The sequence below is a fragment of the Danio aesculapii genome, chromosome 2, assembly GCF_903798145.1.
Source record: "Danio aesculapii chromosome 2, fDanAes4.1, whole genome shotgun sequence".
In the NCBI taxonomy this organism is placed as follows: domain Eukaryota; kingdom Metazoa; phylum Chordata; class Actinopteri; order Cypriniformes; family Danionidae; genus Danio; species Danio aesculapii.
The window spans coordinates 46,336,359-46,363,544 of NC_079436.1; the positions used below are offsets into that span (position 1 = coordinate 46,336,359).

Consider the following 27,186-nt stretch of genomic DNA (forward strand, 5'->3'; position numbering starts at 1 on the left):
AAAAATTCCAAAATACAGGCATTGCAATTATGAAAATTGGAAAATTATAACAAAGTATTGAATACAAACAATTGTACTCATTGAAAAGTTGTATTTATGAGAGTTGAGGACATTATTTATAAAGTAGAAACCATTTTGTTTAGTCCTCTTTTATATTGAGCCAGTAAAGACAGTCCAGTCTGTTGACATTATCAGGGGACAATTGGGCCCTTTTCTTTTGAATAATGTGACCTGAGAGTGAGAACAGATTACAACGGCAAACTATTGTTTTTTTGTTTTTTTCTTAATGACATGCACAGATGAATTGTTCACCACAAAACTAGCAATGTGAGCTAACCAGATCATGTGGTTAGTTTTGATTTCAGTTTCACTTTAACCAAATTAATGACATATTCCTTTACAGAACAACTCACGGAAATCAACCATCAGTCCATTTTAGAGATTTTTGGGATTAAATTAGGCTGCTCGATTATGGGAAAAATCATAATCACGATTAGTTTGGTCATAATTGTAAATTATGATTCAACACGATTATCAGTTGAAATCAAAATTACTTGCCCTCCTGTGAATTTTCTTTATTTTTTTATATAAATATTTCCCAAATGATGTTTACCAGAGCAATTTTCACAGTATTTCCTATAATATTTTTTCTTGTGGAGAAATCTATTTGTATTATTTTGGCTAGAATAAAAGCAGGTTTAAATATTTTGACTTTAGATGACTTTAGATGTGTGTGCTCTGCTCATCTCTGAGACTGAGCGCACACACACAAAAGCATGCGGTCTCATTCGCGTTTTTAAAAACATGAATGATTCGAATGTACATCAATGAATGTTGCGCATCCCGTGCTGCAGAAGCTACATTACAGTACATGCTTTTAGTAATGTTCACGTGAAACTGAGCTTTGCAGAGCAACAAATGTGTACAACTGGAAAGGGGGCGGGATATGACGCAATAATCGTTTATCTCGAATAATGTTTTTTCATAATCGTTAGAAGCCAAAAATTAAACCGAATTTTTGATTAATTGCACAGCCCTAGATGAAATACTTTTTATTTACTGTATTTATGTTTTTTATTTCAGGAACAGATAATGAACATTTCTGGTAGAATGTCCCATAAAGATCACAAGGGCAAACTATTGTTTTTTTTTTTTTTCTTCTTAATGACATGCACAGATGAATTGTTCACCACAAAACTAGCAATGTGAGCTAACCAGATCATGTGGTTAGTTTGATTTCAGTTTCACTTTAACCAAATTAATGACATATTCCTTTACAGAACAACTCACAGAAATCAACCATCAGTCCATTTTGGAGATTTTTGAGATGAAATTAGGCCTGCTTATCATAATCACGATTAGTTTTGGTCATAATTGTAATCACGATTCAAAACGATTATCAGTTGAAATCAAAATTACTTGCCCTCCTATGAATGTTTATTTATTTTTTTAATATAAATATTTTCCAAATGATGTTTAACAGAGCAAGGAATTTTTCACAGTATTTCCTATAATATTTTTTCTTCTGGAGAAATTATTTGTTTTATTTTGGCTAGAATAAAAGCAGGTTTAAATATTTTGACTTTAGATGCCTTTAGATGTGTGTGCTCTGCTCATCTCCGAGACTGAGCGCACACACACAACAGCATGCGGTCTCATTCGCGTTTTTAAAAACATGAATGATTTGAATGTACATCAATGAATGTTGCGCATCCCGTGCTGCAGAAGCTACATTACAGTGCATGCTTTTAGTAATGTTCACGTGAAATTGAGCTTTGCAGAGCAACAAATGTGTACAACTGGAAGGGGGCGGTATATGATGCTACAATCGTTTATCTCGATTAATGCTTTTTCATAATCGTTAGAAGCCAAAATCGAAATCGAAACCAAATTTTCGATTAATTGCACAGCCATAGATGAAATACTTTTTAATTTCTGTATTTATGTTTTTTAATTCAGGGACAGATAATGGACGTTTCTGGTAGAACTATTGTTTTTTTTTAATGACATGCACAGATGAATTGTTCACCACAGAACTAGCAATGTGAGCTAACCAGATCATGTGGTTAGTTTGATTTAATTTGTACTTTAAAAGTGCTATATTAATAAAGTAAATACATTTCCATAAATAGAAAGCATACTGTGATCTTCTCTTAATGTGTTGTTCTTTATCTATGTTTTCTCAGACTATTTCTTGGAGCTGTTGAACCGCTCTGAAGCTTCCCTCCAAACCTCCTTCCAGTCTGGGTTTGGATTTCTCTTCTCCCAGATGTCGAAGGTGTTTCAGGATCTGTACTCAGATCTTCGCCGCTATTTCAGAGGGTCCAACGTCAACCTGGAGGAGGCGCTGAATGAATTCTGGGCTCGTCTGCTGGACAGACTCTTCAAAGCATTAAACCCGCAGTACATTATTGGAGAGGAGTATCTGGAGTGTGTAGCCAAACAATCCGAAAAGCTCAAACCATTTGGAGAAACGCCCAGAGAGCTCAAGACCAAAATCACACGCACCGTTATTGCAGCCCGAACGTTTGCGCAGGGACTGGTGATCAGCGGAGAAGCGGTGCGGAAGGTTTCACAGGTAAGACACTTTATACTTCCTCCTCCCGAAAAATTTTATTGCCCGTGATATCTCGCTGATCTTCACATGTCATACACTACTACTGAAAAGTGTCCTTTGCATACTGAGGCAGTTTTGATCACATAATACACCAATAATTATTAAATATTATTACAAATGACAAAACATATTTTCTAAACCAGTTGAAGTCAGAATTATTAGCGCTCCTGAATTATTAGCCCCCCTGCATAATTTTTCCCTGATTTCTGTTTAGCCGAAAGATCATTTTTTTCAACACATTTCTAAACATTAAAGTTTTAATAACTAATTTATAATAACTGATTTTTTTTTCTTTGCCATGATGACAGTACATAATATTTTACTACATATTTTTCAAGATACTAGTACTCAGCTTAAAGTGACTCACACAATACTCACACAATGCTATCAGAACCATGCCCAGGCCCGTTTCCCGGATCGTTTGAGAAGTGTGAGTGCTCTGAATCCGGCTCAGGCACGGTTCAGTTAGCCGGCCCTGGCCTGGTCGGAAGAGATGTGCCAGAGCGCTGTTCACTTGGGCTTGTAGAAAACCACACTCCTACGTCACGTTGTGGTGGGCCTTAAAATAGGATGGATTTGGATCCCATTTTAAAGTCAAAAACTTTCTTCTGTTTCTTCTAACACCCCAATATGATTGCGGACACACTATACCATTCCTTCCAAACAGCTTCCAAAAGTTGATTTTCATCATAGGTGCTCTTTCAATTGTGTCATATGATTCTTCAGAAATCATTCTAATGCTATGTTCCCACCCTTGCTACATTGCTTGCTGGATGTTATTCGCCTCCTGCTAATTTTCAGGTCAAATTTAATATTTTAATCCAAATACCATGCGTTTGTAGCTAACGCATCACACGTTTCACATCATTTCCACCACCTAGCACAAATTCGCCTCTATTTGCGTGTTTTCAGTGACTTTGTATGTAATCTTCTCACACAAATCCGTCAATTTCCATTTGATGTGAACATAGCATAAGATGATAATTCAGTGCTGAAGCCATCTGTGCTGCCTAATGTTTTTTGGTAAGCATGATGCAACTTTTTTTAGAGAACGCTACAATAGCCTTTCTTTGAAATCTTGTTGCATTACAAATATCTGAACTGGCATTTTTAATCAACTCAAAGGTATAGTTGACCCAGACATTATCATTTTCTGTTAATTTACCAAGATGAACCAGTTTATGCCTGAAACTGTAGTCCTTGGTGATTCATAAAATACAAGTCTATGGCTACTAGCTGTTTGAGAGAGGGAAAAATAAACATATACAGGCAAAACACTATTATTTAGTGGTAGGTAGCGCTAGGCTTCGTGTAAAACACTCAAACAGTTGAAGCAAATGTGTCGAGGCTTCAAAACATTTCAAAACCTGTCTCTACAGTGACGCTTAGTGGTCATTTTAGATATTGCTCTGAAACAACTTCAACAAAGAAATAGTCACACAAAAAAATAAAATAAAATAAAAAAAACTATCGGTCAGTCAGTCAGTCGACAGCGGCCTCTGGTGGATTTTCGTGATTTACCTAGCGTAAATTTACTTAGCAATTTACTTTACCCAGTGGCTTAAAAAATATATATACCCTACGTCGAGATACAACTTATAGAAGTACAAATGAAATCAAAACTAAACATATTGATTTTGTTACCTCACATTGCTAGTTTTGTGTATTAATTCATCTATGAATGTCATTAAGAAAAAAATTGTTTTCCTTTGTAATCTACAATTCAAATCTAAAAACACACTCCCTCTTTGTTTTCAGTTAAATTGTCAGATTTCGTATATCATAGATATTGGGCGTGGTTAACATACTTAACCATGCCCCTCTAGTTGTCAGTTTTGACAACAAACAGAAATGGTGAGAAGGAGGAGTCTGCTAGGTTGTAATAACTCTCTCGAAACCCTTTTCCCAATCTTTCTGAATGAAATGCCTACATTACTACATCCAATCAGCTCAGCGTGGAAAAAAACAAGCCACACCCACCGTTTTCTCATTTAATATTCTGTTTCTCTTGGTGATGTTTTATAAACCAATTTCGGGAGGAGCACGCGCAGAAGTTTCAGTATCAAATACGTCATTGACAATTATTCTATTATCCAATCAGTTCTTAACCAAACCCCTATATATACCAAAGCTGTCTTACCTGCATCATCTTACAACTTTAGCATCCCTCCACCACCCCGTCACCTCACCTCTTAAGCATTACAATCCCGGGGGGAGCGTTCTGGGGCCGGGCTAGATACTTCGCTCGAATCCCAATTCCTCTCTGTTTCCTGATAAGGGGAATAACTCGAGTTGGGGTGTCTTCCCAGAGCTCAGAGCCCTCTCCCCGGACAGCATGCCAAATAGCATCACGATATATAAAAAAAAAAGTCGCAGCTTCCAGTTCATGCGAACTTTAAACTATTAAACATTTAATTTCTTACCCTTATTTCATGCCCATATTCAGTGACTTTTTTTTTTACTCTGAAGCAAAAGTCTAGACATTTAAGAAGCACCACCATGTCAGCTGCAATAAAACAAGCTTACAGTGACTGTCAGACTTCAAAAAAACAATAAAAGCACCATAAAAGTGATCCATATAACTTGCGCACTATTCCTAGTCTTCTATAGCCAGATGACAGATTTATATGACGAACAGACTGTAATATACAGTTTATGGTGGCAAACAAGTATTATAGACTGCTTTTATGATACATTCATGATCAGTTTTTGGGCCTCAGGCTGCAGTACTTTTAAAATGGATTGTTCACCCTAAAAAATGCCATGGTGGCTCAGTGGTTAGCACTATCGCCTCACAGCAAGAAGGTCGCTGGTTCAAGTCCTGGCTGGGCTAGTTGGCATTTCTGTGTGGAGTTTGCATGTTCTCCCTGCGTTTGCGTGGGTTTCCTCCACAGTCCAAAGACATGCGCCATAGGTGAATAGTATGAACTGAGTTGGCCATAGTGTGTGAGTGCATGTGTGAATGCGAGGGTGTATGGGTGTTTCCCAGTATGGGGTTGCAGTTGGAAGGGCATGCGCTGTGGTAACCCCTGATAAATAAGGGACTAAAACAAAAGGAAAATGAATGAATGAACTATTATTAAGCCTTCACTACACAACATTTCAGAATTCACAACTAAGAATGTTCTTGAAACTTTTTAGTGCCTGGTTATAGATTTCAGTAATATTCCCTTCTCAGTATTCATTGCATTCATAACATATACCTGTGGCGATGTACAAACCCTCCTACTAGTACTGTTAGGCACTCAAACGCAGGTGCATGTTGAAGCTAAAATGCGTAGGATCAGTGCTTTGGGAAAGCAAGACAAAATGAATATGCCTCGGGCCGTGGCAATCAATGTACATATAAACACACCCACACACTCAACTAGAGCGTTGAGTCGTTCCAATTAACGCTGACATTAGACGAGAGACGCTGTCAGTGTAAAACCTTTATACGTTCATCATAACTGCGCGCCGTTTCTTGAAAAGACCATCCATACTTGACTGAAATCCTTAGGGACAAAGTGCTGTTTCCTCACGTTGTGAAATTGCCTGTATTTTCTGACATGTGAACGTTAATGATGTAAATGAAACCATAAAGGAGACGCAGACAGTGAGAGGGCCCTGGTGTGTGGCCAATAGACTGTAAGTGTAGTGATGTATCAGGCTTCTCTGTTCATTGATGATATCATTCATTGATTTAATGGGGGTTATTTAATGCTGTTGATGAGCTGCTGCGAAATAATGAGAAGCTACTCGTACAGTATTTTGAAGCTGCTGATGAATAAAAGTCCTTAATCTGGATAATGATCAAGCCACATTTACGCAAATGTATTATTATTTTTTTAAATAAACATAAAAAATAATTTTAACAACAACAACAACAACAATAATAATAATAATAATTCATTCATTTTCTTTTCGGCTTAGTCCCTTTATTAATATGGGTTTGCCATAGTGGAATGAATAGCCAGCTTATCCAGCATATGTTTTACCCATCACTGGGAAACACCCATACACTACGGACAATTTAGCTTACCCAATTTGATGAAACCCACACCAACACAGGGAGAACATGATAATAACAATTATTATTAATTGTTTTATTTTATATTATTATTATTAATATTAATTGTTTTTATATTTTTATTATTATTAATTATATATTATTATTATTATTGTTAGTAGTAGAATTATTTATTTTATATTATTATTATTAATTTTATTATTATTATTATTATACATTTTTGTATTGATATTAATAATTATTTTATATTATAATTATTATTAATACTTTTTTATATTATTATTAATTATTTTATATTATTATTAGTATTATTATTATTATTAAGGGCGAGGCAGTGGCGCAGTAGGTAGTGCTGTCCCCTCACTGCAAGAAGATCGCTGGTTCGAGCATCAGCTGGGTCAGTTGGCGTTAGTGTGGAGTTTGCATGTTCTCCATGCGTTCGTGTGGGTTTCCTCTGGGTGCTCCGGTTTCCCTCACAGTCCAAAGATTTGCGATACAGGTTAATTGGGTAGGCTAAATTGTCCATAGTGTATGAGTGTGAATGAGTGTGTATGGATGTTTCCCAGAGATGGGTTGCAGCTGGAAGGGCATCCGCTGCGTAAAATCGTGCTGGATAAGTTGGCGGTTAATTCTGCGGTGGCAACCCCGGATTAATAAATGGACTAAGCCGAAAAAGAAAATGAATGAATGAATTATTATTAGTAGTAGTATTATTATTAATTATTTTATATTATTTTATATTATTAATATTATTATTATTATTATTAATCTCATATTATTATTATTATTATTCATTTTATTTTATTATTATTATCATTGTTATTATTAATCATAATAATAATAACAAATTATTTATTTACTTTAATTAAGAAGTTAATTAATGAAGTGATAAAAAATTACGTATAAATTGTGTATTAGATGTAAAATTAATCATTTTTTAACTAAGGTGATTTTTTTCAATTGCAATTAAAAGTACTTTTAATTTATATAATTTAGTGCTGGGCAAAGATTAATCATGATTTATCACATCCAAAATAAAAGTTTGTTTTGACATAAAATACTTGTGTTTGTATTATATATTTATTATGTACAGTGTTGGAGAAAGTTACTTTTGAAAGTAATGCAATACAATATGGAGTTACTCACTTTGAGTCACGCTACTTTTTATGTTTAGTAATGTGTTATGTTACTTTTGAGTTACTTTTTCTGACCTGGCTGAGGTTTGGTCTCTTTCAGAATTTGCAGGGTTGTAAAGGAGCAATGGGGTTGCAACTACGCAATTTGAAAAAAAAAAAAAAACCCACATAACATTTTTTAGGAAAATCTTGAGATAACCTTTGATCTTCTGAGAACGTCCTTACACATATTTACAATGTCCTTTCTGAGAAAGTAATATTATTGTGTAGCTCACTGCGTTAATTGTAATGCTTTACCCCAACACTGATTATATGTGATACACACATACTGTAAATAGAAACTAAATTATACAAAACATATACTTTAATCAATTATACTATAAAATTATACACCTTTTATATCTAAACATAAATAAACATTTTCTCAAATATGCATTCATATGTGTATTTATACACTCACTGGCCACTTTATTAGGTACACCTGTGTAGCTGCTCGTTAAAACAAATTTCTAATCAGCCAATCACATGGCAGCAACTCAATGCATTTGGGCATGTAGACATGGTCAAGATGATCTGCTGCAGTTCAAACTGAGCATCAGAATGGGGAAGAAAGGTGATTTAAATGACTTTGAACATGGCATGGTTGTTGGTGCCAGATGGGCTGGTCTGAGTATTTCAGAAACTGCTGATCTACAGGGATTTTCACGCAAAACATTCTCTAGGGTTGGAAAAACGTTGCCTCGTCTGATGAGTACCGATTTCTGCTGCGACATTCAGATAGTAGGGTCAGAATTATCCTGCTTTGTATCAACAGTTCAGGCTGCTTGTGGTGGTGTAATGGTGTGGGGGATATTTTCTTGGCACACTTTGGGCCCATTAGTACCAATTGAGGATCGTGTCAATGCCACAACCTACCCGAGTATTGTTTTCGACCATGTCCATCCCTTTATGACCACAGTGTACCCATCTTCTGATAGTTACATCCAGCAGGATAATGCACCAAGTCATTATGCGCAAATAATCTCAGACTGGTTTCTTGAACATGACAATGTTCAAGAACTCAAGAACAAGTACTTCACTGTACTCAAATGGCCTCCACAGTCACCAGATCTCAATCCAATAGAGCACCTTTGGGATGTGGTGGAACGAGAGATTCGCATCATGAATGTGCAGCCGACAAATCTGCAGCAACTGGGATGATCATGTGATGATGATGTGATGATCATGTCAATTTGGACCAAAATCTCTGAGGAATATTTCCAGTACCTTGTTGAATCTATGCCATGAAGAATTAAGGCAATTCTGAGGGCAAAAGGGGGTCCAACCTGGTATTAGTAAGTACCTAATAAAGTGGCCCGTGAGTGTATATACATAATAACATTTATTGTATTTATATATAATAATAAATAATAATAACTATACACAGCATACACACGTAATTATGTCAAAATATACTTTTACTTGGGATGCGATTAAATCGTGAAAAAATGTTTGCCCAGCACTAATATTATTATTTATATTGTTACATTATTTAATACACACTGATTGTCACATCTTTATCACTAAGTGGAAAAAAACAAAGGTATAGTGTAGCCTTAATTACACCAATTCCTGAAAAGTCATACAACGAATATATCTGAGAACAATGAAAATACAAGATTTGCACCATGTTGCATTCTGGGTAAAGTCTTCTCATTCTCTGGAACCTTTAATTAGAAAGAAACACCTTACTCTGCAATTATTTACTCACTAAACCAAAGATAAGCTTTCCTAACATCAATGTATCCATAAAAGAAAATTTGACAATGTGGCTTTCCCAAAAAAAAAAAAAAAGTTGTGCTCATATCGTGTATAAAGGATTGATGGTTCAATAAAAATACTGACTTCATTCATTGTGTAGTGGTGTTGTTGTCCACTTTGGTTCATATCTGTTGTTTACTTCTCATTCTCCTCCTCTTCCCAATTCTCTCGTCTCCTGAAATCTAAATGAGCAGTGAGAGGAACCAAACTCGGTGTCTGACCTCTTCAAACTAAGCCAAGGTTGACAACACTGAGAAACTGCCAGCACTGCATATTGAAAAGGCCAACGTGTGTGTGTGTCTGTGTGTAACGAGTGCGTGTGTATGTACTGAGGTGGGTGAAATGATTGATTTGCTCGTTCCAGTCTGTTTTGTATGATAAAGAGTAGGGCTGCACAGCATATCAAAAAATAGCGTTATCGTGATAATAATATATGCAATATCTGTATCGCAGAGAGCTGCGATGAATGACATGTCTACCTTTATACCTATTAGTAATAATCAGAATATCTGTGAAGGTTTTCAGTCATTCATGGTGTTAAATTCTAGGCTAAATGGAGTGTCAAGCCTGAATTCAATGTAATTAGATAAGAAAAATATCCATTATCTATTTACGTTTATTATAATAATTACATACATAAAATTAGTGCTGGGCAAAGATTAATCATGATATATATTAAAATGATATATATATAAATAAATAAATATGCAGATTATTAAAAAATTTCTCTGGAAATGCCATATCGCAAGGAATGTCATTAATCGCAATACTCAACAACACTGAATATCGCTTATTTTCCAGTACCATCCATCCCTAACCAAGAGTTCTCTTTTAACCTCAATTATAGGCTGCATTTCCAGTTTTTGAAACTCCCAATCGAAAGAACTCAAACAAATCATTTAAAAAAAAGGCTGTGATTATTTAACGTGACATTGGTATCATAAGCATATCTGTGGCCAAAACACGTTTTAATGTCTTTTGCATATTTTCACTTTGTATTATCTGAAGTACAGTAATATTTAACACATTCGCAATATTGCAGAAAGACTCGTCTCGGGTTTTTGGTGTTATTCATCATCATTGAAAGTAATTTGTAGCCAATTCTAATCATAAAATTTCCTTTAAATAATGAATGGTTAAATTGTCAGGAGAAAAATACCTCATCGCACGCAGCTTTTTAAAACACTTGACTTGTTTACAGTTTAACAGAAGTTAATCCAATAATTCACATATCATGTGACATAGAAAAAGGTTATAGAAGAAAGGAATAAATCCAAAACGTAGTGAACTGCCTTCAAAATCTGTGAATGTGCATTTAAACAGAATCCTTTTTTTTTTTCAATCTAGTTCACTGTATTTTCATTGTTTTTCTACATAAGCATTCTATAGATGGACTTGTTTGACCTTTATGCCTGAGTCTCCTGCATTACATGGCAATCAACAAAACAGCATTTAAGTTAAAAGTAGTTCAACTTCTTTAAAAAGAAGATTTTTCTTTTTATTGCCATGCGCCTTGACTTTTTTACTGAAAAAAACAAGTGTTTTTGTGTGACCCAGACTTACGGCAGCATCACATACTGTATATAATATGCTACACAGAGAAGAAGGTGCAGAATGCACTGTGAAAACCTCTACATTGCAAATAAATCGCTTACAAATGTTATTAAAGTGTAACAGGGAGTCTAAATAATGCATAGTGCTAGCTGTAACAAATGCACAACGCACATTTGGAGTTCAGCCAATCAGTTCAACAACGAGATGAATATTCATAAGCCCAGCAGCCTGTAACTTTTTTTTTAAAATAAAAACATGATTTGACCAACAGTATCAGCTAGGCTCATTTCTAATACATGCCTTAAGGTAAATTTTTGGAGAATGTACATTTCTCCATGTGGGCTTCAATGCACGTTTGTGATGACAAATCCACTGGAGGGCGCTGTCTACATTTGAGAATTTGAAATACATTACATACGTTTCGTTAAAACACCATCCACAAGGACTTTCTTTATATAATAAAAGATAAGGGCCCGTTCACACCAAGCACAATAACGTTAAATAAAAATATTGCGATAAATATATTTGTGTCCACACAGACAAACAATAACGATCTGTTTATTTTTTAAGATTACTGTATGCTTTTAATTCTGCATTATCCCTTGTAACCAGCAGGTGTCCACAGAATGATACTATCGCATCTAAACATACTAATGAACTTGTGACGTGTAATCAATGTAATCAAACAGTGAATTTAGCAATCATAGTCAGTTCTACAGCATTTTAAAAAGGCAGTACAAAAACACTAAAACTAACACTGGATTCCTGTGATACTTTAATTTGCCTGCATGACTTTTTGTGGGGTTTTTTATCGTTATTTCCATATTTCCATATTCCATATGTCATTATTTTTAAACAGTATTTTAAAAGAGGGCTTAACAACAAGCAGTGTGCTTCTCGACAGTGTCATCTGTAATTTTAAATCGCACAAGAGATTTAATTTTTAATGCATTCTGACTGGCTGTCGGTGATTTATTGTTCATCAGCTGGGAAAAATCATTCTGAAAGTGATCCCAACTAGGGCTGGGCGATAAAATTGGCATAGATATTTATTAACCAAACACCATTGTCAATATTAATAAAAAAAGATTTGGTATGTATTATTGTTATGAATCGCTATAGTTTTATTAAAATGTAGCTGCTGTGATGTGCGTGACTTGTACGACACGCATATGGGAGCATTTGATCGCATTTTCCAGCTGCACCTAGTTGAAAACATCGTAACTTTTCCGAATGTTGCGTGCGGACCGCGATTCATGTATTCAAGTAGAACTAACCAATCTGCTTCACACTTTGTATGGAATATACACATTTCAGTAATAATGGTAGGCTTGAAAAAGGAAATGAGATTGTGAATAAAAAAGGATGGAACGATGTCATCAGAGGGGCTTTTGGTTTCTTTGCTTGTGCATCTCAGCCACTAGCTCCCCATCTAAAAGATTTTTAGCATGGGGGTAATATAGTCACTCAACTTCATGATTTGTAATGTTGCAGTATGTATTTGAATAATGATGACTGGTCCTTTTAATTGAAAGCTCAGATTTGATAATCATAATTTGTGTTGTTGACAGAGTTTGAGGTTTACTGTATCATTATTATTCACATTTGTAACATTTTATGTATCAAGTTCAAGATCCTCTTTAACACTTATGTTTATTTTATCATAAAGACATAAGACATTTTGTTAAATTAAATGGTTAAATAAAAAATCCCAATATTCCTAAATGTATTGTTAAAAAAATATTCAATAATTATCGATATCGAATGATATGAAACATAATATCATGATAATTTTTTTGCAATATCGCCCAGCCCAGATTTATATCTTTATCGTTATCTTTATAGTGCTTGTGTGAACTGGCATTAATAATCCTTTATTTGTCTACATATCTGTTAATTAACAGTGCATGTTTTCTGTCTATTTACAGTTATGAATTGCATTATGGGAGTTTTATCTGTGCTCTCTCGACTTTTGATGTAAAAAATTCAGCACTGCAGATACAATAATGCATTTTAGTTGTTTTTAGACTAGACATTGTTTAAGAAATAATATAGAGAGAATAAAGTCTACAAGTCTTAAATAACAGAACAGGTACTGGCAGTTTATTACCAGCTTTGTGTATTGTAATTTACAACACAAACACAGACACTACATTACATTAAACTATTAAAAGTTACTTTTCAACATCAAAAGCTTTTGGAGGAAACATCAAGATCCCATAATGCAATTCAAAATCATAAATAAGTGAAAACAAACAAACAAAAAAAAAACATGAATCACCAAATACGGAAAACTACTAATTTATGGATATTTGCTACAGTGCATGCCATATTTACAATAAGCCTGTTTTGAATAATATCCTATATAATTTCTGTTAAACGACAAGTAAGCATTCAAACATTTCATTTGGTTAGGGTAAGCTGTTACAATAAGCATTTTACAGTATAAAACACATCACACCTGTGGAGAGTCCTCATAAACCAACAAAACCAACATGTGTGTGCGTGCCAAATTGAATAGAGCGTTCAACATTTGCTTTGTTCTCATCTCCCAAGGCTTTGGTGGTTTAACACACCGTCTTATCTCTCGCTGTTGTTCTCTGTCCGTCTCATCAAACTCAATCTGGAAGCGATTGTTTTGCAATGAAACTGCCATCCCTGATGAATTTTTTTTTGTTCATAGAACGTTGATCCCTAGTAGTGTTTCTATTATATATTACTTCACCCACTCTCTTTTCAATAAACAGTCCTTCACTTAGTTCATAATTTGATCATTCATTATGTCCACCAATTCCCTTAATGGATTGTTCGGTGTTCAGTGCACGCTAAGCTCTATCAACAGCATTAGTGGCATAATTTCGATTACCACAGAAATTAATGTAGACTGAACAGCTTTCTGTGTTTTAAGCAATAATCATGGTTCAAGCAATACACTCACAAGGGAAGTAAACCAGGCCAATGTTCTAGAGGGTGAAGAAAGGCAAAGCACATTAATTATTCAGTAAAATCCTTATTAATTGAGCTGCAAACTACTATTATTTAGTGGATGATTGTCTGAATACTAACAGAATTCCCAGGAATGGAGTTTGACATTCTTATTTGGAGTTCAGCCAATCAGTTTAACAACGAGATTAATTAAGCCTGTAGGAGTCTGTAACTTTAAATATATGATGAGTATGACATCATACATATGATATGATATCATATATATATATATATATATATATATATATATATATATATATATATATATATATATATATATATATATATATATATATATATGTTATATCACACGAGTAGCAATGCGATATGACTGTATCAGCACCCGAGTGCCTTAGTGTCTCACCTTAGTGTCTTAGTGACAATATACAGCCATATAGCACTGCAACGAGTGTGATATTGCTTTTATACAACAGTTCGACAGCATAATTGTGTATATAAAAATTTAAATCAAGCACGGAGAGGCTCAAAAATCTCTTTGTACTTGAGAGAGATTTAGAATGTCACTTACCTGTTTTATAATGATTTGATCAGCTGTAGTATATGAGTTTTTCTCTCCTAAGGACGTATTATGCGGCCTCTGTCGCCATCTTGTGGCGGAACGTAAACCAAATCAAAACTTTGCTCTGCTCAGTGTGACAGTCTAATTGCCGCCGACGTGCTGAAATTATAAATATTTTAAAATAGGCACTATCCCCTAAATTAGGAACTGTGTGCAGTGTGTCCACAGTCATATTGGGGTGATATAAAGACAAAAAGTCTTTTTTTTTATTTCCTGATGTTAAAATAGGATCCAAATCACTTCCTGTTTGAGGCCCACCACAACATGACAAAGGAGTGCAGCTTCCCCACCCACCGAATTGATTGACAGCCACGTATTAACATGTCTCCATAGAGTAGTAACACGTATAATCATATTAACAAGACAGGACGTGCACAAAACAACTTGGATTAAAAGATCTGTTCAGCTCTCTGTGATCATCAGTAGGGCCAGACGGAATCTGTGGAGAATTTTGGTAAAAATCTGCGGATTTCTGCAGAATTGTTTTGGGTGTATCGTAACTAAAACCTTAATATGTGAAATAAAGAATTTAATCTTTTAACTTTTATTTAATGTTTAAAATGCAAATGCAATTATATTCACTTTATTTGGTAAACAAAGCAAGTCTCTCATATAATATCTCTAAAAGACTGAAAATATCACTGTACAAACTGCATTGTACATAAATCAGATGAACATTTTCACATTAGTCAATAATATTACTGTACTTAATTTAAAAACTGAATAAATATAGATTGACACACATTTACTCAAGTGAATAAACAGAATTAATGATGGGCTAAAAATCTGCAGAATTCTGCGGAAAATCTGCAGAATTCTGCGGAAATCTGCGGAATTTTGCGCGCGCAGATTCCGTATGGGCCTAATCATCAGTCATCATTAAATGTTATCATGAATGAGTTTTACCAGTTTAAAACATTTTTTAAAACAGTGCATGTTTGTAATAAAGTAAAATCACAACATAATTCATCACCATAGTCGCATGATAGTACAATTATAAAAGAAGATGCTTCAATCCCAGGATTGTAGATGTTAAATCTGGTTTATTTTGTACATTAACATAAAGGACGTCCATACTACAGTAAACATTAACATGTATCCTGTCTTATTTGCCATGTAAAAACGTGTATGTATGTGTGAGTGAGTTTATAATGACATTGACTCATGGCTAGGGCCAGACGGAATCTGCAGACGTTTTTTGCTATTTCTACTCATTGCTGCAGAAATGCTTGAATTAAGTCTATAACAAATATATCAAATAACAGTTGTAAACGTTCTTACTGTAGTAAGGGAGATCTGCTTCATTCTTGTCTGTCACTGTGCCATTTGTAAAGGCCACATGCATGTAGGAATAGTGGGCAAGGACAACCAGCTCATTCGCATTAAAGGCACAGGCAACTAAAACAGGTACAATATTATAACAGCTCAAATTTCCCAGATTTTAAAAGGTTTGATAAATAATCTGATGGGTATTTTAAGCTGAAACTTTACAGACACATTCTGGAGACACAAAAGATTTATATTAAATCTTGAAAAAAGGGTTAAAGTAGGCGCCCTTTAAGAAACTAATCATTTTATTAAGCAAGGGAACAGTAAAGAGATATTCATTCGAAAAAAAAAGAAAATTCAAAAATGAGTCATAAAATGCAAGTAAAACACATGCTAGCAAAACAAAATTAATACCTGAGGTGTAATAAAGTCAAACAGTCAGTCTATGCAAGAAACTGAAAATTATTTACATTATTTTTCCCTAAATTAATGATTTAACATATGTTTTTTCATGGTTCCAACCACCAAATGTGTAACTCATGGCATGTTTAGGGTCATTCAAGTTGACTATACAAAAATGAAATGGTTTTTAGTGGAAAGAGGGCAAAAACAAAAAGTATTAGAGGAGCATTAGCCTGGAATAAAGGAAGGAAATGAAAGAATAAAAGAGAGATAAAGCCCAGCTGGCCTTCCCTTCATTCCTCTCTAGTCGTTCCTGTGTTTTATTCATTTTTATTAAGGACGACGTGTGCTCACTGTGACTTCAGAAGTAGGCCAGTTGCCGCACATCTTTCTCCACACACTGGGAGGAGCGCGGCCATATTTCTTTCTAATTACTAAAGAGAAGATTGTCTGTAAAGAGAGCTCGTCTCTGTGACCTCGACCACATGTGCGCATTTCTTATCAGACGTGCCATTTAAGGACAAGCGGAGCCTTATAAAACACACGAGAGACAGGAAGACATTAGGTAGAACTTTAAGCCTGCAGTTTGTTAATGAAGGAATGAATCAAACAAAAGTGCAAACGAGACATAGGCGATAATGACTTAAAAGGATATCACAATATTTTCTGGTATTTGTTGTGATACCGATTTTCTTGATGAGAATTAATTAGTATCCACTAAGAGACAAAAAAGTCCTGTATCTTTATTTTTATATTTAACAAAATAAACCATGACCTTGGATGCCTACTATCCTGGAGAGCTCAACCATATTTAAACACACTAAAGGTACAGGTCAAGCATTTAAAGCTTTTTCATCATACAGTATAAGTTAAAGACCTTGCGCATACATTGTAATGCTATTTCTGTTTCATTCATATTGAACAAATGGTTATAGATAGTTATTGATAAATATAGTAGTTAATAGTTGTAAATAGTTATTGATAAATAGTTATAGGTTTTATCATTGTTATCACGATAAGTTACTTTTTTTATCATGGGGAGAATTTTTACAGGAATATCAACACAATCTCATGCCAATTCGCAAATTTATGATTTAGTGGCTAATTCGTATAAATTCGTACAATCTCATTCGTACAATTTAGTATGATTTGCTCATACCCGAATGACGGTTGGGTTTAGGGGCGGGGTTGGGTGCCACGCCTCCTTTTTAAAATTGGACATTTTTGTTTGACTGAACTTCGTATGAGTTACCCACTCAACTGACAAAACGTCAAATACTTACGTTTTCAGGCTGGGTATATTGCAAACGATAATATATCGGCCATCCCTTGTGTAAACTGTTTACAGGTAACTAACACTAATACAGATCTAACAAATTTCTAGCTTCTTTGCTTTCATTACTAATTAATAACCAATACCTGTGATCAGCGATAAAATTAGGATTGAATTTGGCAGGACTGATTCGGATACAGATTCTCAAGCAATACAATAAGTTCTGATAACAGAATAATGCTAAAGGAAAAAAATAGATTACAGCTTTTGCTGATTTGTGTAGACCCCCTTTTTTAACTAAGCAGGACATGTCCTCCTGATTGGTTGCGTAACATTCACTCAAAATTTATAAATAAATAATAAAAAAAAATCCTTTTTATAAAATAAAAAATAAATAAATAAATATATATATATATATATATATATATATATATATATATATATATATATATATATATATATATATATATATATATATATATATATATATATATATATATATATATATATATAGAGAGAGAGAGAGAGAGAGAGAGAGAGAGAGAGAGAGAGAGAGAGAGAGAGAGTATATATATATATGTGTATATATATATATATATATATGTATATATATATATATATATATATATATATATATATATATATATATATATATATATATATATATATATATATAATGTAAATTGAGCCTAAACGTTAGTTCTTGAGTTCTTAATTGTTTCATGTTCAATCCACTTAAATTTGTTAATTAAGCTTGATCGATTTCTGTTGGGACAACCTGAATGAATTGTGTGGAACGCTGCTTTTTTACAGTGTGACGTCACAAAGTAAGCGAAATAAGACATAAACAAAATCAAATGTGGAACATAAAAATGGGAATTGACATTTAAAATGTTTGCTTGGTTGTAAAACCACAGTATTTTTTTAAAGGACATTACAGTAGCCTACATATACCATTTGTCTGGTATGGTATCTTTGTACAGTGATGGTATCAGAGGGCAATATTTTTCAATGGGGCAATAATTCAAATTTTAAAATATACAATGTTATTAAAATGAGACTTTTTTTCACAAGTGTACATCACTCTGCAGATGTAATCAGGAAGTGATGTTGTACAGTGATTGTATTGTAATACTATAGTATTTTTAAATTGACCACAGTAAGATTCATGTATACTGTGACATACTTTCAGCTTGGTACACAAATTCTTGGGCAAAAAAATCTACAATTAGCTAATAAATGTGATTATGATCGCATATTGTCATGGATTGGTCAGGCTCTCACGACCCCCACTCACGAAGATCACCATCACCTGACTTCTAATGAGCACACAGCTGCATCACATTCACGAGCACCAGATAAAAGCACAGCACTCCAGTCGCTCATTGTCCGGGCTCGTCTCGACGAAAGCGGACAACTGAGCGACCACTCAGCGTAGTCATCCTCAGCTAAACAAACGATTTACTTACCTGTTCTCTTTGTATTCCTCCTAGTCTTCCTGGTCCTCCCGAATCGTCCTGTCTTCCAGTCCTTCCAAGTCTGTGTCATCCTCTGTCAGCTGTATCTGGTGTGTGCTGTCCATCCTCGTGTATTCCTGTTACCCAGCCACGGAGGAAAAGACCCCAACATCATTCCTGATCCTCCTGGCTATCCTTCATGTGCTCCTTGTTGTCATTCAATAAACACCCTAACGTTTCCTTACCTCTGTCTCCTGTCCGCTTCATAACAGAAGCCCGGACCTTTAACGACGACAACATGAGCACCCTCGATCACTTTCAAGAGCTGGTGGACCAGTTGAAGCGGATTCTACAGCCACCAGCTCCACTTTCCAACGCACCACCAGCACCGAGCACTTCCGCCTCCACAGTTTCTTCTTCGGCCCTTCCTTCCAGTCCCATGGCCCGACCAGCGCCCTACTCAGGCGGAGCGGGGGAGTGCAATGGTTTTCTGTTACAATGTTCCCTCATATTCGAAATGCAACCTTCTCTATATCCCACAGATAAGTCAAAGATCGCCTACATCGTATCACTACTCTCTGGACCTGCACTTAAATGGGCTGAGACGATCTGGAACCAAGCCGGGCCGGTCATGAATTCCATCACTACCTTCACGGAGTATTTCAAAGAGGTGTTTGGACGTTCTGATGGGGAAGTAGCCGCTGGAGAGCAGCTGTATCATCTAAAGCAAGGTACTCTATCTACACAGGAATATGCTCTCCGGTTTCGCACTCTAGCAGCTGCAAGTGGATGGAATGAGAGATCGTTGTTGACCACGTACCGGCTCGGCTTGGAACCCACTCTCCGAATCCAGCTGGCCACATTAGATGATACAATGGGTCTGGAGAGATTCATCCAACATTCTCTCCGATGTTCCGATCGTCTCCGTTCCTATCAACAGGACACCATCACCCCCTCGTCTGCACTCCTCCAATCGCCTGAGTCAACAGCCTCTCCAGAACCAGAACCCATGATAATAGAGTCTGGAAGACTGACATCAGCGGAACGACAGAGGAGGCTGACCCGGGGTCTGTGTCTATACTGCGGTGTCAGTGGACACACCCGTATGGAGTGTCCCCTTCGTCCCATTCGGACTTCAGTGAGTGTATTCAGTACGAATATTGAACAATGTAAACCACTTACCACCACCGTACAAATAACTACTGCCTCTATTTCTCTCCTTGTCACAGCCCTCATCGACTCCGGGTCAGCAGGGAACTTCATCTCCCAATCCCTCTGTCGTCAACTCCACCTCCGTACTGAGGCGTCCTCGCATATATACCAGATACAACCGATAACCCAGTGCACTCGATCTTCGACCCGTATCCATCGACAATGCGAAGACATCCTTCTTCAAGTGGGGCTGTTACATCAAGAGAGGATTCAATTTCTGGTTCTGGAGGGTGCAAATATGGACATCATTCTAGGGCGCCCGTGGCTGGTGAAGCACGATCCCATCATCTCTTGGGGCACAGGAGAGATAAAGAAATGGGGATCTGGATGTACACCTACCTGTTTTCCAAATCTCCCTCTTCAAGGTCGGAACCCCATTTCTTTGTTTGCAACATCGGTCGAGAGCCCTCCTGAGAAGCAGTCTATCCACATTCCTAAGGAGTACAGCTCCTTTCATGATGTCTTCTGCCCCAAGAGAGCTTCCCAGCTACCGCCGCATCGGCCATGGGACTGCGCGATCGACCTAGTTCCAGATGCCCAGTTGCCAAGAGGTAGGATCTACCCGCTCTCGCTTCCAGAGAATCAGGCAATGGAAGATTACATAAGGGAGGCTCTGAGTCAGGGGTACATACGTCACTCAAAATCACCAGCCGCCTCAAGCTTCTTCTTTGTGGCCAAGAAGGACGGAGGGCTGCGTCCATGCATCGACTACAGGGTCCTAAATAACGGTACAGTAAAATACCGATATCCCCTTCCTCTGGTACCAGCCGCTTTGGAACAGCTCCGAGAAGCTAAAGTCTTCACTAAATTGGACCTCCGCAGCGCGTATAATCTGATAAGAATACGTGAGGGGGACCAATGGAAGACAGCATTCGTGACCCCTACTGGCCACTATGAATATGAGGTCATGCCTTACGGTCTGGTCAACGCCCCCTCCGTATTCCAAAACTTCATTCATGAAGTCCTCCGGGAGTTTCTTCACCACTTTGTAATAGTGTACATAGATGACATCCTCATTTACTCCCGGAGTGAGGCCGAACATCGCCAACACGTTGCGGAGGTCCTACACACATTGAGAGAACATCACCTCTACCTCAAAGCGGAGAAATGCTCATTCCACCAGAAGTCGATTCATTTCTTGGGATACATCATTGATCAAACCGGTATACGTATGGATGGGAAGAAAATTGAGGCTGTTCTATCCTGGTCAGAACCCACTTCCATTAAGGAGCTCCAGAGGTTTCTTGGGTTTGCTAACTTTTATAGACGGTTTATCAAGGACTACAGCAGGATTACATCACCTCTCACTAATCTCCTCAAGGGTAAACCCAAAGGACTGGAGTGGACCAAAGAAGCAGCCGCAGCCTTCCGCCTTCTTAAGAAGGAGTTCACAAGGGCCCCACTCCTGACTCATCCTGACCCAAATCTTCCTTTCGTGGTGGAAGTGGACGCATCCACCACCGGCGTCGGGGCAGTATTATCTCAACATCATGATACACCGCCCCGACTGCATCCCTGTGCCTATTTCTCTCGGAAGTTGAGCCCGGCGGAGCAGAATTACAGCATAGGAGACAGGGAGCTGCTAGCAATCAAGCTAGCCTTGGAGGAGTGGCGTCACTGGTTGGAGGGAGCCAAACATCCGTTCCAGGTGATCACAGATCACAAAAACCTCCAATATATCAAAGAGGCCAAGAGACTATGTCCACGTCAAGCCAGATGGTCACTTTTCTTCTCACGTTTTGATTTCTCCATTTCCTATCGTCCAGGACCCAAGAATCTAAGAGCAGACGCTCTCTCTCGTTTACACGAGCATCACGATCATGAAGAACTCCCAACGAAGATTCTTCCCGAACACATCTCCATTTGTCCGATCACCTGGAACGCTCCTCCAGTCGTTGCCACTCCGGAAGCCCCTGCTCCGCCGGGATGCCCTCCTCATCGGCAGTTCATACCACCTGAACACCGGGTAGATCTGATCCACTCCTTACATACCTCGCTAGGCACTGGACATCCAGGGATCAACAATACTCTCTCGCTAGTATCCCAACGATTCTGGTGGCCAAACATGGCAAGGGATGTGAGGCAATATGTTCAGGGCTGTAAGGACTGTGCCCAATCCAAGAGCCCACGTCATCTACCCGCTGGAAAGCTCCATCCCTTGCCGATTCCGAACCGTCCCTGGTCACACCTAGGAGTGGACTTTATCACTGATCTCCCTTCGTCAGAAGGTAATACCTGTATTCTAGTCATAGTAGATAGATTCTCAAAGTTTGTCAAACTAATCCCTCTGAAAGGTCTTCCCACAGCCTTTGAAACAGCCGACAATATCTTTAATCAAGTCTTCAGGTCATTTGGTATTCCAGAAGATATTGTGTCGGACAGAGGTCCACAGTTCATCTCACGTCTATGGAAAGCCTTCTTCAAGCTCCTAGGTGTGGCCGTCAGCCTCTCTTCTGGATATCATCCCCAAACCAACGGGCAGACAGAGAGGAAGATTCAGGAGGTGGGACGGTTCCTGAGGACCTTCTGCAGTGGTCACCAGAGCTCCTGGAGCCAGTATTTGGGCTGGGCAGAATATGCCCAAAATTCACTGCGGCAACCCTCCACCGGACTCACGCCATTCCAGTGCGTCCTGGGCTTCCAACCACCGCTCTTTCCCTGGGATGGCGAACCATCTGATGTCCCCGCAGTGGATCACTGGTTCCGGGAGAGCGAGAGAGTCTGGGACGAGGCTCATCAACATCTGCAGAGGGCAGTCCGTCGAAGCAAGGTAACCGCCGATAGAAGAAGGTCTGAAGAACCCAGATACACACCCGGACAAAAGGTGTGGCTATCCACCCGGGACATACGCATGCGACTGCCCTCTCGCAAGTTAAGTCCCCGATTTGTTGGTCCCTTCACCATCGTGGAACAGGTTAACCCCGTCACCTACAAACTACAATTACCCTCTCACTACCGTATTCACCCTACATTCCACGTATCACTCCTGAAACCCTATCACGATCCTGTTCTTCCCTCCACAGAGCCTGACCACGAAGAGGAACCCCCTCCTCCACTGCTCCTAGAAGAAGGAGCCGTCTACGCAGTGAAGGAGATCTTGCGTTCCCGACGTCGTGGTGGCCAGTTGGAGTACCTGGTGGACTGGGAAGGGTACGGCCCCGAAGAAAGGACATGGGTTCCCAGAGCTGATATTCTCGATCCTAGTCTCATGGTGGAGTTTCATGAGAGCCACCCTGAGTTCCCAGCGCCTAGAGGCAGAGGGAGACCACCACGGCGTCGGAGGTGTCGGCCCTCAGGAGCGGGCCCTGGGGAGGGGGGTACTGTCATGGATTGGTCAGGCTCTCACGACCCCCACTCACGAAGATCACCATCACCTGACTTCTAATGAGCACACAGCTGCATCACATTCACGAGCACCAGATAAAAGCACAGCACTCCAGTCGCTCATTGTCCGGGCTCGTCTCGACGAAAGCGGACAACTGAGCGACCACTCAGCGTAGTCATCCTCAGCTAAACAAACGATTTACTTACCTGTTCTCTTTGTATTCCTCCTAGTCTTCCTGGTCCTCCCGAATCGTCCTGTCTTCCAGTCCTTCCAAGTCTGTGTCATCCTCTGTCAGCTGTATCTGGTGTGTGCTGTCCATCCTCGTGTATTCCTGTTACCCAGCCACGGAGGAAAAGACCCCAACATCATTCCTGATCCTCCTGGCTATCCTTCATGTGCTCCTTGTTGTCATTCAATAAACACCCTAACGTTTCCTTACCTCTGTCTCCTGTCCGCTTCATAACACATATGATCTGCATGTGATTTTCATGTGATTTGTACTTTTCATAACAGAAACACAACAGAGGTGTCACAGGAGTGAAGCACACTTTGAACATATGCAAAAACACATGATACATGGTTCTGTGGACGTGAAAGACATGGAACATCCATGAAACACATGAAACATGGTTTTGGAACACATTAATAGAGGACCCGTGGAACATCTAAAACATGTTGTATTGGAACGTTTTCATTTAACATTTTTATTGACCACATTTCATGTGTTCCATGTGTGTTTCACCCAACACAATCTCACGGCAATTCGTAACTTTTTGATTTAGTGGCTAATTCGTACAAATTCGTATGATCTAATTCGTACAATTTAGTACGATTTGCTCATCCGCCAATGACGGTTGGGTTTAGGGGTGGGGTTAGGTGCCACGCCTCCTTTTTAAAATCGTACAATTTCGTACAACTAAACTCGTACGAATTCGTACAAATTAGTCACTAAACTGTCAAAACGTAAAATACTTACGTTTTTTCGTGAGATCAGGCTGTTTCACCTGTGAGCTTTAACATGACACTCTGTAAGAGTTTTTCTGTAAGGGTTCTTTATGAGAGTAATCAATGTTAACATGAGAAATGCTAAGCAGATGTAGCGATTAGCTTATTTTAGATACTGTCTTTGAATGTCTTGTATCAACAAGAATCCACAAAATTCATACCAAGGGTTTAAACAGTCAGCGCTGATGTAAAATGAGTTTTGAGTATACTGTAAGTATAGTACTAATGTGGAATTTTGACTAAGTGTAGACTAAGTGTAGTGTTAATTCTGTAGTTTGATGCTAATTCTGCTAATTTCTAAAAACCTGCACATAAGGTCGTAAAAAAAATTTTTTTTGTAGAAAGTCTTTTAAAATTAGTTTTAAAAGTCTTTTAAAACACTACACACAAGTTTTTCTATCTTCCAAGTTAGCTTTCTGCAGTGTAATTTGTAAGGAAATATAACAATATTACCCACCACTGCCTGTGAACGCTATTTCATGTTGATGTTGATGAAATTCTGTAGCTGCTGAAAAAGGCCATCAAACAGTAATATTTCGCTAATATTGCGTCTGCTCAAGTGATTATACAGCTGTGATAGAATAAATAGCACTCAATTCCTCTTGAGTACCGAGTTTTTTGTGGGCTAGGACTGATAGAATAGTCTAGAAAGTCAAACACAGAAGAGCTCACAGGACCAGACCGTCTGCTTTGAGCACAGATCCATCACAGCTGGGAATGTGGAAATAAGGCCTCATGACGCAATTGTTTAGGCTTTTAGGGTCCATTGAATGCAGAAAGTAATGAAAGAGTGGCTGAGATGATGTCATTTGTGATGTGTGTGTTAACATTGCTAATTTTACAACAAAATAAACAAGTAAACGTCATTAAACCGGGTCCGTTTTAGTAGAGAAACGGGATTAAATAAGACATTTTTTTAAGACATTATCGTTCAACAGTTTGGAGCCAGACTTTTTTTAAGCAAGAGCTAATTAATTGTATTGTTGTTATTATTATTATTATTATTAATTTATTTACATTATTAATGTATTATTTATTTATTTTTATACAACAGTTTTGTCTGGTTCTTGAATCTGATTGGCTGATAGCTGTGCGATATTCTGCCAGTAACAGCACTCATACCGCCTCTTCACCCTTCACCTTTGTTTATTACTCCACCCACATACAGCAACAAGCAGAGGACACTCTACAGTTTGACAAATATTCCTGCTGTTGGGCAACATAATGTACTTTTGGGGTTATTTGTTTGTAGAGAATGTAGTTGTTTAGATTGCAACTATGCAGTTTTGTTTATAAGGATAGTGCCTATTTTAAAATACTTATCATTTCTGAGAGACAGCACATCGGCGGCCATTAGTCTGTCTTTCAGCAAAGACGGTTATTGATGTTCATCCACAAGATGGCGACAGAGGCGTATAATAAGCCCTAAAAGAAAACCAGCGTTATTTCAAACTGCAGCTGATCAAATCATTAAACAGGTAAATGACTTTCTATCTCTCTTAGCCTAAAATACTAAATTTAAATTACAGAAAAGTCAGATTACATAACTGGATATATAAATTGCATATATAAATTACTTTTAAAACTATTGAAAAAATAGAAGCAGCTGATTTAAACAGTAATAATCGCACAATAGTGTTGTTTTTACTCTATATGTATGGTCAAGTACATACAGTAATATTAACAGTAAAATAAACATTTGTCCTTAACAACAGCTGAACCAGATTCAAACTATAAAATATCATGCAATGACAATATGTGCTAAGTTGATTTAATCAACAGTTTGAAAGCTCAGATTTCCCAAAAATCTGTCAAATTTGTCGACATTATTAAATACCTCTTGAGGAAGATTTGGAATCTCATAGGAAACCGTTTTTAACAACATTAGCCACCCATTGGGCAAAACCCAAGCTTGATTTATAGGGTTTTTCCATGTAAAAAGCATACTTCCTAAACCACTTTAGATAAACAGCAACGGCACTGCAGCCTATTTAAGTCTAATTAAGCCTAATTTAGTCTGGATGTCTCTGAACTACTTTTGGTTTGGGAGGTTTTGGTCTAAGAATGTTTCATTTCAGTCCAAGAAAAATGTCTCAAATGTTTTCACGCTTGAATCCTGTTCTGCTCCGTTTGCTGTGTTTTCCTTCTAATCATTAGGAATCTGTGATTTGTGTTTAATTTGCTCTCCGGTTGCCTGATTCTGGGATGAAATTAATAACGCGAGGTGATAAGATGAAACCGATAAAAGCATTACATTAGACACTGTTGCTGACATTAACCTCTAGCTTTCATGACATTAGCTAAACCACAAATTCTATTAGCGCTCTGTTTTGGGATTTTAGTGCCAGATAGATTGTGGCTTATGTGCAGTGCGGTCCTCATTAAGATGCAAACACTGAATATCAAGCAATATTTAGGCCTAGAGATTCTGTGCTTGGTTTTGAAACGAATGAAATATCTGTACATGAAAAATGACTTTTAGGAAGGTGCAGTTAACTAATATATATACTATTTTAAATATAGAATATAGAGATATTTTGTAATTGTTATATAATAGAATAG

At 37.5% G+C, this 27,186-nt stretch overlaps 1 protein-coding gene across 1 annotated transcript in view; it reads left to right on the top strand.

Annotated features, from left to right (window-relative positions):
* gpc1b (glypican 1b) overlaps positions 1–27,186 on the top strand; it is a 172,770-nt gene that overhangs the window by 118,682 nt on the left and 26,902 nt on the right. Inside the window, exon 3 of the mRNA XM_056480945.1 lies at positions 2,187–2,578. Within this exon, the coding sequence (XP_056336920.1) occupies positions 2,187–2,578 (392 nt within the window). The remainder of the gene's footprint in view (positions 1–2,186; positions 2,579–27,186) is intronic.